Genomic DNA, 14,722 nt, shown 5'->3' on the forward strand with positions numbered 1-14,722 from the left:
GTTAAAACGTACGAGTTGACGACTGTACCACGAGAACGGCCCTTCGTAATTTTAGAACACATTTATTGCACAAGATTGAGAGTTATATTACCAAAGGCTCAATATTTTACACATGTTATTTGTATGAAGCGCATAAAATATTCATATTGTACATTTGAAATCAATACTGTGAATTAAAATGTCTGTTACTATTGATATGATGTGTGTATTGATATTTTAATACGTTATATTTGATATTTGCTATAAATGGACCGTTCCTCCTGAATAAAAAAAATATATATATCTGAAGGTGCTTTCGTTTGTTTGGGATTGGTAATGTAGGTCTGCACCCACTTTATTTGATCATTAATTTGGTATAGCACTTGTCAATGCATAAAATATATTCAAGAGAACTTGAACAAGATGAATTTTGCCAACTTGTACACAGGGGTGGTACACATTGTATGTGTCTGTTTCTTAATGCATTCTAAATGATATAGTCGATGCGCTTGTGCTGTGATGTATTTGTTCTCCTTCTGCTAGACAGTGGGTTCCCAATGCGCAGTGTGTACCATGGAGTGCTTTGCACCACCATTGTGGTGTGGTGTATTAATTATGCAGGCAGCAATGCTCGATGCTGCACAGAAATTGAATTTTAAGTTTCACCGGGCACGGATGTGATGATGGAACTATGCAATCGTAAATACAGGTATGATTTAATTGCACTGTTTTAAAATATTTCAACCCTTGTTGAAATAAGCTGGATTCTATCATTAGGAGGAGCGAATCAAAATATGATTTTATTGGATTTTAAATTCAGTAATATTTATTTAAGGGTCAATCATTTATTTAAAGGACTTGATTCGTGTCTTGAATGAAAAATTGTATAAACATTTTAGGTTTTAGCGTTGTTTTGGCATATTCATTCTGTGTCTTTGTATATTTTCACGTTTTACAAAGGAGAAATTTTGATAAATAGTTATTTATTATATCGTAGTATATCATACAAAACACCTAAAACCGAAAAAAGTTTAAGCGCTTTTCGGGAATTGCTTGGGACAGCTTTTATGGGTTTTTTTTAAATTTAAAAGCTTTTTTTAAATAAATTTGTTCACCCCGCGTCTTTAACAGATGGATCAAATGGATGGAAAAGAATATGATATTTTTATCAGTGTCATAGTATCATTTTAAATTATTTTTTACTCTTTTTGGTTCAATACAAAAAAGTAAGAAAAAAAACTTGCAAATCTTTTTCAATATACAAGGGAAAAAAGGCCAGGTAAAAGAAATCAAAGCTGTAAATTTAAGGCCTTACTAAATCAAATTTGACGTGCTGTTTTGTTTGATGCGTTTCATATCAAACTCTTTATAAAAATGAAATATAGCAATGAGAAAGACTTAATTGTGCTTGTTTGAAGCATATGAAACAATATTATAAATTACGAATCCGATTGCAAGTCGATGTCTTAATCGAAAATTTATTTCGGGACCCTTATAATACATTTCCAAGTGCTACATACTCGAAGGGATAATCGTGTACAACGTCCTTAAGGGCAACATTACAAACAAGGTCCTAAAACAGGTCCATAAAACGGCTTTATCGAATAGCTGTTAGATTGTGTCCCCGAGATTAGAAAATTACACAAAGTGGTTCCTATGGTAAGCATTTTGTACTCTTTATGGTCCGGACAGCTGGTTGGTAAATTTGTGTTCGTTTATGAGCAATTCGCATCACTCTAAACCGCTTGCCGAGAGAAAAGGTAGAGATTGGACCAGTACCTGTACGTTAAAAAACGAAAACAGATTTTGTGAAAAGACAATCTTACAAAACCTTGTTTACAAAGCTTTATCCAGTGAATCAGCAAACGTGCCCCACTACGGGATGGATTTCGTTCATGGTTTCTATGGTTTCCATGGTTCTTTGTTTCCATTCGGGGTTAAATTAAACAATTGTACATCTACAGCATCTGCCAACATACGGTAGTCGTTCATGGTGAGTGGAACCAGTAGTAGGGTGACATTCCACCTCCCAGCTGGAGATTTCATAGAACATTCGAACCCTTTTGAGAAAGCATTCTGCGGTTTATAGTGTTCTTTTCCACCCCGTACAAAGCAATCCGACATGAATCAGGAGAGAATCAGCCCGTTTTGTTGCTGTTGTTCTGACAAGCAAAACCATGGTTAGTGGCGTTCTTTGGCTGACCGTGAGTATATTTTTACGACAGACCAAGTTTACTTCGTTCGTTCGCCATGCTTCTAGTTTACAGCTTTTATGGGTCCGTGTTAAATGGAGGTCTCTCGGTAATTGAGAGGGTTGTGCAGGGCTCGAACTAGGATTGAGATTTAAGTTTTGCTCTGGTCGATCTCGTATGTGTTTGAGAGTGTGATTTTAAAAGAAGTTTTGCGTGTCAGCACTTTTGATGGTACTAACCAATCGAGAAACAACAGATTTTTGTTGACTCTTGTTCCATTGATGCTTCAATTCTCATCCTGCACCATAAAACATTAGGTTGCGATGGGAATTTTAGAAAGCATTGATCACTATGGAGTTTGGTCTACTTTATCTAGAAAAAGCTATATATCTACAATATTTGTCGCCAGTCTATGTTGTATGGACTGTACTCTCATCCTTTGTTAACTGTACGCACAACAGCGCGGTAGATTGCTGACCAGTAGTAGGCAATCCGTATGTGCTGCTCTTTTTTACCACTTTTTGGTTGTACCCCTTCCGTATTTTTACTACTCAACCCGCTATGCAGATACAAATATAACAGTCGTTGAATCATTCGTAGCAGTTCAGTTTCAGGTTAAGGATTTCGAGTGCTTTCACTTAGTCCCATTCGAATGGTATAGCTGATGTATAATTCATGCAGCTGCATGAATGGAGCAATAAAAGTCATACCAGATCGTAATGGGCTTTTTTACGGAGTCGGGCAACTTTATAGTTTTGCAAGCGACCAGTGGAAGTTGGTGGTTGTGAAACCGTGTTGTAGCTACCGTGATATTCGTGTAAACTAGGCGATAGATATACAAATAAAATTGAAAAACCTACAAACAAGTTATACTGCACAAAACTATTACATCTAAATAGCAAACAGATTAGTTCAATTATAAAGTATCATGAAAAAGGGTCACGTGCGTGGCATGATATATTTTCAAAATGTCAGACCATTAATAGGGGAAGGTAGGTAAAGACGGGCACGTTAAGGGAAATGGTAAAAATCTAGGGATATATAAGTGCAACGACCATGAAAATGTGCATACATTATCTTACACTCATGTTTTATCAGAAAATGTTTTAAAACTTTTAAGTTTCCATCGATTTTTGCGTTTTTTCATGAATGAAAAATATGTTTTTTTTTTCGTGTAGTTTTGAAATGTTCGGGTAAGACGGACACCTGATATGGGAAAGATGGACACCATGAAGGGTAAGATGGACACCTGTAGAAAAGGTTAGAAAGTGAAGAGTTTTACAATATTTTAACAAATTCTATCGCTTTCCACGTCCTGGTACGTTTATAAACCAATTCTTGGTCTATTGCAACGGCGATTCATTCAGCCATGAATTTAGGAATTGTAAACGGCGCTTGTAATATATCGTAGAATGCAGCATCTAAAGCATTATTGACATATCGCGCACTTACCGCTGATGTTGCTCTAGCTTAAAGAAAAACAATCTAAAACTTCCTTTTAGGAAATTACTCCGCGAAAAGTCCACGACCCCAGTATTTATAAGGGACTTGTTAATAGTTTAATCCATTTTCCACCATGTCAAAATTCAACATTTGATATTTGTAATCCCATAGAATTTCTCATCTATTCCTGAACAATGTCGTATAAATGCCTCATCTTTTTATTGCTTAAAGTTGTCCAAGTCGTGAGAAGATATTGGATTTCGTGAAGCGCCTCATCAGCGTCGAGCGAGTAATAGCATAACGAATGGCTACTATTTTGACCGGTGTTTCATTTCTCGCTTATTTCAATACTTTCTCTAGTTACTGATTGGTTTTTAGCTTCGGAATACCCTTATTTGAGGTATTTGAAGAAATCTATTCAATACCAATTGATATAAGAAGTAAAATAAATCAATAAACTCGGTGTCCATCTTTCCCTACAACAAAGTGTCCGTCTTTCCCGCTTTGGTGTGAGGATGTTTAAACCACCAGAAAACAATATTTTGTATTGCTTTCACTCTAGTTCTTTTGCCAGTTTTTTCATTAATGATCACGACAACCCATTCATGAAATAAAACTTCCGGAAATATAAATAATACAAGTTGTAGAGCTTAAGATCCGCAGTAGTCAAATTAGATCCACAAGGGTGCACATGATTGAAAATTTGTTTTGTTCGTGGATTTTATCAATTTTATATATATTATGCCAAAAATGTTCTCAAATGTGTTGTTTTACCTTCAATTTGGATTCTACATTGTTGATTTTTTCGAAAATTACCTTTTTCATGCATTTATGAGAAGTGTCCATCTTACCCGCAGTGTCCGTCTTTACCTACCTTCCCCTATTTGCTATTGTTTTCTATCGTGTACATTTATCTTGCATAATATCTACACCAACGTATATGGTAAAACAATATTATTGCACTTTGCATACGTATTTCAAATAGCCGATGATGTAGCACCGCTTCTACGATTTTATGATGGATGCATTTATGACCACGTTTTATGTCCCATAATAATTTGGTTTAATTCGTAGAATCATGGACCAACAGTTACCGGAAATGGTTAAAGGCTCAATCACCAAAATTGCACGATTTTTTTTGTGAATTAAAATAAAATGGATTTTAAAATATAATAAAAAATGGTATGCGAAAAATGATAAAACTCTAAAACAGTAATATTTCGAGTTTAACTCTCTGAACTGAGCTAAACTTTTATGGCATTATACAATTTGTGCATTGACCCTAATTATAAAATGCTAAAGTAACGCTGCAGCTTGGCTGCATTATAAGCATACATTGCAACTTACCTTATTATATACACCAGCGCTACTTAATTCGTTTTCTATCACCATCACAATAATGCCGAACATTCCCATGACGAGGGCGTAATCACTGATGCGTTTCCGCTTTTCGAACAGTGCTTTCCGCCGGCCTAACCGGTATCCTACATTGGGTTTGTGCTTCTGACCGGGGCCACCTTGTATCGTGCCGGGACCTTTGCAGACGCCGCCACCCAGGCCTCGCTCCTCCATGTACCTGTTAGAGAAAAAAATGACGGAAAATTAAAAGCTGATTAAGTTTAAGCCGGTTTTGGTGAAAGTTTGCCCGCTTGGCAACGGTAATGCAAGTTGTGGGTGTGTGACTACGTTTATGTGATACTGTTCCTGTTTAACACTCACCTGGGATACTCTGAGTGTACGCCCACGAGCGCGATGCCAGCTTCTTCTGTGCATGCAGCCGATACTGTTTCCCGATTACCGGCGCACGGTGTCTTCATCGAGCCGGGAATCGACAACGTGGACACAGGCTTTCGGAGCTGATCGAGGGGAAGCGAAGAAGAGAAAAAAAGGATAGCAAACGTTAGCACCACAGCAAGGATCAACTACGAATATGGTTGCAGGTGTGTATGGCTACGTTCGATGGGAACTTTTTGTTTGCGCACCGTTCACTATGTTGCACGGGAAAGCAAACATTGGTGAGAGGTTTGGGGGTGATGTGTGAACAACAAGAGTATTTTCATTGGTGTCTATTGCTAAGAAGGATGGTGAACACAGGCTCAAGTCGACTGGCTACGGTGAATGCTACCATTCTCAGCAAACGAATACATCTTCGGCGAAGCGAGAAAAAGCATTAACAAAACCAGATGGAAAAAGTACAGCAGAAATCAATGAACAAACAGAAGAATTTGGCGAAGCAATAAATGATAGAATTCTATGACACATTATAACATGTGTGTGTATCTGAACTATTATAGAAATTTATACAGGCGTCTACCGAAATGAACAATGTAGAAGAGCAATTAAAAAAGGTTCTGGGTAGGGATAAACCAGGACAAAGCAGAAATGAATCAGTGCACACACTGTCTAACCGGAAGTGGTATGAAAACGTGCTCAATAGCACGAATGAAATATGCTGCAGTATGGAACAGATCGAGTATACACCCGAGAATTGTTCGCGGAGGCCGTCGAATTTCATTGTCAGTTTTTATGCAGGAAGCATTTTTATTCATACTTTTATCATTCTCGCGGTTACTCAAATGCGATAAAAACTATGTGAAAAAAGGAGGCAAAGCACGTTCGTGGTTTGAGGGTTATCCTCAGCTCCTCCGTGCATAACATCGTTAACAAACACCCAGTCCAATCGGTTGCGGACTGTACGCAATGATCAACGGGTATTACGGATGACTGCAGCTCACTGCAACCACAGTGTGAACCCATAACCTTTAGCGGTCGTTTTCCGGTGGAATGAAGTGGAATGGCATCATCCGTCATTTCCTCTTTCCCTGTATCTGATGGGAATGAGGCCCAAGGAGACACTGCCCAAAGGGAAAGAGCAAGAGGACTAAGGAGGCTGGGTAACCGTGCTTTAAATTTTACGCTTATTTAACAATAACTGTAGGACAAACGTTTCGATTAACTGAAGAATCTGGCGGATGCTGTTCAGCATTTGGTGTGCGCACAATGATTAAAGAAACAATTTGTACATGTTTGCTTTTGATTTTAGTGCAGTGCAGTGAACGATAAATTAAAAAAAAAACTCTTATCTAACGTAAATATAACAGGATTAGAAAGATTTTCATAACAGAAGCATTATTTAAGCAAAGAAAATCGCTCGGAAAGATACAAGCTAGGTAATATTTACTCTACACACAAATGAATATACGATTAATGTCGAATTAACATTTCTATTGCAGATGGATGGAACTGTTTTCATGTAGTAACGTTTGTTTCGTTTATCGGCAGATGATGCGACATTTTACAGCAAAACTGCTCTAAGGCGTTTTATGTAAGCGAAAACCTTTCTATAGAAAAACAGCAATAAACATCTATTGTAACAAAATCATACTTAACGTTACAAAATTTTCTACGAAATATTGTATTTTATGTGGAGTGTTTTGGTGTGTAATGACCAATACATAATTTTTTTAAAGAAGCTACGAGCAACGAGCAACGAGCGACGACAATAAACGATGTTACTATGACCTACGTATCTACTTATCGGTTTAGTGTGAAATATGTGGTAAATAGGGCTAATTTATTTGCTGTTGAAAAATGCTTCCCATGTATACAAACGCTGTGCTAGACAATGATACTCTTAATTATCAGTTAAAACTCACAAACCGATGACTATATGTATGTCCACAAACTGATGACTATATGTCAAAATGGTCATGAAAGAAGGTGAGCAACTACGCTTGATCACATGAAATGAATACAATATTCGTTTTAAATATAGTTGAATTAATAGGAAAATAACAAAACAAAGTTTTTATTGCATCTTGGTTTAGTCTAATGAGACCTACCATAGTGATTGTTCATCAGCATAATCAGGTTTGGCATTGAAGCATGAAATGAAGGCATTCAAACAATAGCAGCTTGCACTGATGGCCACAGTTTAACGGCACAACAGTTCACTTAATATTGATGATCAGCGATTAGATGGAAAAGAGTGGCAAAAGAGCTGTTTTTCTCTCAATGTGGCCAAGCGCATGCCGTGGGACAAGCGAACAGCTTCATAGACCGATTGAGTTAGCAAAAGCACCGCATTGGTGTCTTTCCTTACCCTCCTACCAAGCCAAAGAGCAATTGTTGTGAAGGAGGCGTGAGAATGAAGAAACTTTTTGGGTTTCGATACCACGAGTGAATCTCGGCAAAAATAAAACATCCTTACACTCCAGGAACAGTTAGTTTGTGGAGAGAGCGGGACGGTGTGTACAACATGATGTGGGTTGAATGCGAGAATTTATATTGAAATTCCTTCGGTTCACCAACATTGGTCTTGCCTCCTGGTGAGCTTACCGCAACCGCTCAGGGAAGATAGTAGCGGTAGCTACGGTGGCAAAGCAATCATAGAAGTAGTGGAAAAGACAAAATGCCGGCAGTCTATGGCGATATCATAAAGTGGCATTAGTGTAGCCAGAAAGTTCATGTTTCGATTTGCGTGTGTGTATATGTGTGTGTCGAGCAGCACACGGGTGAAGTAGGTATGAAGCGGGTGCGGAATGTCTCGTAGTCTTCGGACAAGCTTGTTTGTTTGTTTGCTTCATTGCTTGCTTGCTTGCTTGCTCGTTTGCTTGTTTGGAGGGTCTTGTGTCGAATGATTGTAGTTTGTTTTCCATGTTTTCTTCTCTTTTCTACGCCAACGTGTGTCGAGCAGCACACGGGTGAAGTAGGTATGAAGCGGGTGCGGAATGTCTCGTAGTCTTCGGACAAGCTTGTTTGTTTGTTTGCTTCATTGCTTGCTTGCTTGCTTGCTCGTTTGCTTGTTTGGAGGGTCTTGTGTCGAATGATTGTAGTTTGTTTTCCATGTTTTCTTCTCTTTTCTACGCCAATCGACAGTTTGTTGTTATTGAAATCGAGCCTGCTTAGTTATATGCAGACTGGAGAGTGAGTGGAACAAAAGATCTTCTGAACAAAAATGTGGCGTATCTGGGGAGTAACAATTGTCGGTAGCTCAATCAACTGTCTCCCGGTCATCACAAAACGTGTGTTGGAAGGCTTAAACGTCTTGAGAGGTGGAACATTTAATCATCCACAGAAAACAGGGTTATTACAAATATATTGATTAACATTATTAACCATCAGTACACAAAAACAAACTAGGTTAAAGTTCAGTAACCACCTTGTCCATAATCAGCTACCCTCAAATACTATATGGATGTAAATAGCTTCCAAACGTACTACAACAGTGAGCCGTTGTGACAAGAGTTTTGTGATGTTTTTGTGTACAATCTGCGTTGTGTGAAAATGAAGCATCATCACAAAAATCAGCTTACAAAGAGATAGGCTATTCGTTTTGCAGAAGTAGTTGTTTTGATGAAGATTTTGTCTCGATGTTTGACCTGCAAAATAATGCTGATCATTTTTCATTGTACCGTGCTATAGGTCCGTTCGTGGCCTGGAGTCGGTGTCGTTAGGTTGTTTTTGAGCGTTTACGAATTCCAAACCTCTTTTTCTTTTACTTTCTGAGACTTTCTGACACAGTCATGCAGAGACAACTCGGAAAGCATTCAGCTGAACTGGTACTCGGAATTAATGGGAAAACCAACGTCTCCACAAGATCGACTTGGGCGGTGTGAATAACACCGACTGATAATCGCAATTGATTGATTCGGGTATTTTGCTGATGCTACACGTATAATCTATCATTTGTCGATGGTTTGGTGACGGGTTCCGACCGATACGAGTTTCCGGTTCGACACCAATAAAGATTTATGAACCATCGCTGCTATTTATTATAGCTTATAGTTACCTGTTTTTTCTGTCGTTTTTTGCTGCTTATAATGAACGATTCAAAGATTTGAGCTTATACGCTTTGCTTTAATAAATATATGTCTTTATATCCTGAATTAGTTACATAGTGTATAGCTTGATTTAACGGTTGAAATAACATCAATAAGATAATTCGATGAGAATGCGCAGTAACTGTTGTTGATCGCTACAACTCTTAATTCTCGTAAGCTACATACATTTTTCATTCAATAGAAAGACTTGTGTGTCATATATAGTAAACAATAACAATAACAATAAACAATAAGGTGTAATAAGAACAACCTTTACCCATTATGCAGAAAAAGGTCTTGCGGTATGGAAGCAAAATAAAAAGGAAGCTTTTAAATCAAAAAAGTTTTTTATGTATCAGCCAACAGTATATTTCGCTGAGTTGATAAATATAGATTTTTAAATTGTTCAATAAGTTTGATGTGGTTGTTGATATATTCGAGCAGCACAATAGTGACAATATTTTACTGGATTCTAGGAATAAAGCTTCATGGTTAATGTGATACAAAAGGTAATATAAAATACAAATAAATGTGAATTGCAAATACCATGAAGTTTTCGTATACTTTTTTATATTGGAAAGTTTGAATAATTATGAATTAAATTTAAGCATTTAAAATAATATAACTTTTTTTTAAACTTAATGTAAAAATGAATCATGTTTTCAATTAAGATTATGAATATCTTCTGTCATTAAACGATGCGGTGTAGTAATAAACCTATATCTCAATACCGCTGATACAGATTTTCGTTTTTGTAAGTGGATTGATATTGCAACGTGGTGATGAGCACATTCGTTTATTTTACTCAACCGGGATTGCCGTACAAAAGTATGCAAGACCGCATTGCTGTGAAACGATCCATTTGATGGTTGTCTGTAACGAATAAAACTCCCTATAGAAATTAGACTATGGTAAAGCTTACAGCACATTCTCTCAACAATCGCAAATCGTGGATTGCCAAGAAAGAAAAAACGTGGTGGGTAAAACAGTGTTTTGAGCAAGAAATCTGGAACACACACACACACACACACACACACACACACACACACACACACACACACACACACACACACACACACACACACACACACACACACACACACACACACACACACACACACACACACACACACACACACACACACACACACACACACACACACACACACACACACACACACACACACACACACACACACACACACACACACACACACACACACACACACACACACACACACACACACACACACACACATGTATATATATATATATATATATATATATATATATATATATATATATATATATATATATATATATATATATATACACACGGGCCTACACTACCACTATCTCTCTTTCTTGCTCCTATACAAAAGTTTAATTTGAACTAATGGGCAACGTTTAGTCGCGTCCATGTTCGAAGCGGTTGTATCAACGGTTGATATTCGCACCATGTGAGACAACTCACTATCTGTGCACAGGGTTAGTGAGGGTGGATAGCTTAGGTAAAAGTGGCACAAAGAAATTAGCATTTTATTTTCTTCACCAATGCTCTATTTAGCAAGATTCGTCCCAACGAGAGTCGTTGGTCGAGGGTAGATGCTGGGATGAACCGTGTTCGGTTAACCGGTAGTTTGTTTAATCTAGCGCTAATTTCTCGATAGTGCTCGAGAGGTGGCGGGAGTGTTGGGTAATTAAACGTTGCTCTCAACGCCCATTATCCACTAACAATCCTTTGGAGAAGAATTGCTTATGCGGTATATTTTTTTTGAGGATTATGATTGGAATAGCGAATATGAAATCTAATTGAATTCCCAGCATGTTGCTGCAATGTAATCGGACCGAATTTAGATTTTTTTGTATTGTATACGCATTTTTCACGATTGAATATGGGTTGAGCAATTTAGAAAATGAAAAAAATTAAACAATTGGGTGGCTAATGGTTGGCTTTATTTGAAAGTTTATTTAAAATTGTATTGTTATATAATAATCTTGTAATACTAGCACTATTTAGTACATGATCTCTCAAGATCTGCATACAAACAACAAATCTTAATAACATTAGAGCAACACCAATCTGGAGTTTAGCACTTCATGAGTACAGAATAAAGTATTTTATTGAACAAATTTTTTTGCTCGTGTCTTAAATTATACGTTGTAGGAAAACCTATTTCAACATATAAAGTTGTCTTTGGCTCTTTAGAATGCCTTAAATCAATTTGAAAACTATTATTTATGTTATGGTATGGTTAATTCACTCTGAAAACCTCATCATCATCATGGCTAAGGCGTAGATCTTTTGCATTATCTGAAATAAAGTTACGTATGTAGGCTATAGTAAGGTCCCCAATTTTAAAGAAGTATGACTATGTTATGCTTACAGCAATAAAAAGAACGATATTCAGCGGCGCCATACTGGCAACAGTCATTTCCTTGGCATGTTGGCATTTGTGAAACATGATTAAAAAGTCCTTTTTCTCAGAATGATCCATCAGATACCACAAAGAATCATAGAATGCATGCTCGATCTCTTCATTCTGGAAAATAATGGTAAAATATGTTAAATCTTATATGGCTGTTGCAACTCGATATCAATAGAAACCTTTATACTGAGGATAGTTCCTAGCAGGCATAGCTCAAACAGTTGAATTACAATAGTGATCGCTAATGCGTACATGGTAAAACTATTGCTGACGTAGCAACCAAACAATGCACCAGTGAGATTGAAAATACTTGAGGCCACCTGAACCCAGTTGTTGAGATAGTAACGCTTGTCAAGATCATCTTCGTACCTGAAACCCAGCAAGCAGAATTATGAATAGTAGAATCAACAAACTCTGTTATTTGTATAGTTACTCCAAAACACGCTGATGTAGCAAAACAATCTCACGTAGCTTTAACTTGACTGACGTACGGTCACGGGAGTTCTGTGCATCCAGCAATAAAGTGTTCATTTCATTGATCTTATTTTTGAGCACATCGGCATATCCTGCAACGCTGGTCACAAAAAGTATCAACACACTCTCAGCAGCTGAAAACCCAGCCAATCCTACAATTAGGAGATAGTACTGAACAACTAGATTCAGTAGGTAGTGTGATGTTATCTCCGGATCGGTGAAAGGCAAAATAATGGTGTACACCAGAAACCGCTCACCCTTCAGGATGTATTGAGCCATGGGAGTAACCATTAATGTTAGGATTGAGATAGAAAATTGTGATGTAATAAGTTTCCTCAGCAAGCAGATACGATTCATTAGCAAGAGAAGAGTTGCATTATTCTTTTCATGGTTCCGATATTCGTAATGGAATAGATCTAAACGGTTGTACATGGCTTCAAAGAACTTGCGATAACGAAGAGCTGTGTAGAACTTTGCAAGACCCTGTTAAGTATAATCAGAAATACAGATATTTGAAGCTGCAAAAATATCCTGATATTTACCTGTATGAAGACACCAAAGATAGCTGCAGATTCCATTAGCTTGTCTAAAATAGGCCAGAAGTACCAAACGGTGTATACCTCACCGATTAGCGAGATTGATAGTCCAAAAAATGCCAGAAAGGTAAGAATGTTCGGTTTATAGTTCGGAGCCATTATATCAAGGCCGACAAATGAAGCGAACCACCGGATTAAGTGAAGGTTGTAAACGTATAAATCGTGCGACAAAGTAAACGTCATGTTGGATTGAGTAATAAACGTAGACTAAGGTATTACCATTTTACTCTTCTGGGCAACAAGTACGTGTGGGTATTTTTTATTATCATTGACACAAATGAATTATTTACGAGTATGAGAATGGGAACAATTGTGGTTGTATGTATTTTTATTTAATGAGATACTTGAGGAGTGTTTAACGAAGGAAAACGAGTTTACTTAAATGCTCTAGTGTCATACCCTTTTTTGCAAGTTTTGTGTAATATCATTAGCAATTTTATGGGCTACTAACACTAGAACTTGGTGATTTTTATGATGAAGAAAAACATCGAACTTTCGAGCATTCGAGGTTTGAACGCAATTTGGTGTTCGAAATCTTTGAAAGTGCTACAAAAAGTATACGAGTGGTATTTGTTTTATCCTTGGTGTTCTTTGGTTTTATATGTTTAATATGTATTGTTCTTTTTTTAATTTACTCGTTTCTCTTTCTCTCTCTCTCTCTCTATCTCTCTCTCTCTCTCTCTCTCTCTCTCGCTAACACACACACTCTTTCTCGTTCTATTTTTTTCTTTTTTGTCTTTTGTGACGCACGTCCACATAATTCTTTAGGATGTGTAGCAGATTTACTGCTTTGAACAGTAGTTCAAACACAACTTAAAAACACTTTAACCGAATTACAATTAAGAGTTGAACCAACTCAAAAAGCCACATTAACATAATTGTTGCTTACCGAAACCATCCAACTAAAAACACATCCAAATTAACCAACAATCGAATCATGTGAGACAGAAAACGTAACATGCAATAAATGCTTAGCATACACAAATCGTAGAACAGGAAGCGCGAACCAACAACTTATAAAAACATAACGCGGCAGTAATATGAAACGCGCCTCGCAACTCAGAACGGCTGTAAAACGATTGCGCAACAATAACACCAAGTGACAAACAAACACCCGGACATTGACGTTATATTTTGATGAACGAACCTCAATCCAGGAAGGTTAGCAACCACATTATGAAAGTAGGTTAATATTAGTCGTAAACATAAAATAAGTGTAAAAAGACATTGTGTCATCACTGTTAAAGAATGCGTTATAAATAAAGCTTATTCGAAACAGTGAGACAGTTCACTAGTTTCATACACGTAGATCACTCGTGTTTAGTGTCTCTCCCCATTAGCAGATGCCGCCGAAGGCTCTGCCCAATTGGTAACCACGTTTGGTTATCAGCTAATCAGTCGGTTGACCGATCAGCATTACCCCTTCTACGGAAGAAGTGCAAGTTTGCACCTTAATCGGTTAATACTCCCGCAGCGTTTTAACGCCGCCTGGAATCCGATCCATCGCGCAAGTAAAGTTCCGTAGTTCCACCCGTCCGTTGATAAGTGTAACTTGACCATCTCTTCCTAACGCAGTGAACGATTAATACAATTCATTCGCAATTAAACCAACTACGGTACGTTCTCGCCTCGATACCCCGCCTCGTTCTGTACTCTTCCTCATCATTCCGCGCATCGACTTACCGTACACGGTTCTGGTAAGCAAAGTGCGCGCCGAACCTACCACAGATGCCTACTCCCTGACTCTCTCTCTCTCTCTCTCTCTCTCTCTCTCTCTCTCTCTCTCT

At 37.6% G+C, this 14,722-nt stretch overlaps 2 protein-coding genes across 20 annotated transcripts in view; both read right to left on the minus strand.

Annotated features, from left to right (window-relative positions):
* Positions 1-14,722, minus strand: part of LOC120905248 (small conductance calcium-activated potassium channel protein) — a 134,800-nt gene that overhangs the window by 41,689 nt on the left and 78,389 nt on the right. For all 19 annotated transcript variants that reach the window (XR_005739886.1, XM_040316141.1, XM_040316149.1 and 16 more), the window contains 2 exons: positions 5,334-5,470; positions 4,962-5,190 (listed from right to left, as the gene is read on the minus strand). Coding sequence is in view for 18 of the 19 variants with exons in the window: in XM_040316141.1 (XP_040172075.1) it covers positions 4,962-5,190; positions 5,334-5,470 (366 nt within the window). In the remaining variant the exon portion in view is untranslated. The remainder of the gene's footprint in view (positions 1-4,961; positions 5,191-5,333; positions 5,471-14,722) is intronic.
* LOC120905250 (odorant receptor 67d-like) lies at positions 11,237-13,600 on the minus strand. Its single transcript, XM_040316160.1, has 5 exons — positions 12,882-13,600; positions 12,299-12,822; positions 12,045-12,234; positions 11,824-11,979; positions 11,237-11,750 (listed from the first exon to the last, which is right to left on the minus strand). Exons 1-5 carry the CDS (start codon positions 13,116-13,118, stop codon positions 11,697-11,699), a joined length of 1,161 nt encoding a protein of 386 aa, XP_040172094.1. The 5' UTR covers positions 13,119-13,600; the 3' UTR covers positions 11,237-11,696.

Source organism: Anopheles arabiensis, chromosome 3, assembly GCF_016920715.1.
Source record: "Anopheles arabiensis isolate DONGOLA chromosome 3, AaraD3, whole genome shotgun sequence".
Lineage (NCBI taxonomy): Eukaryota > Metazoa > Arthropoda > Insecta > Diptera > Culicidae > Anopheles > Anopheles arabiensis.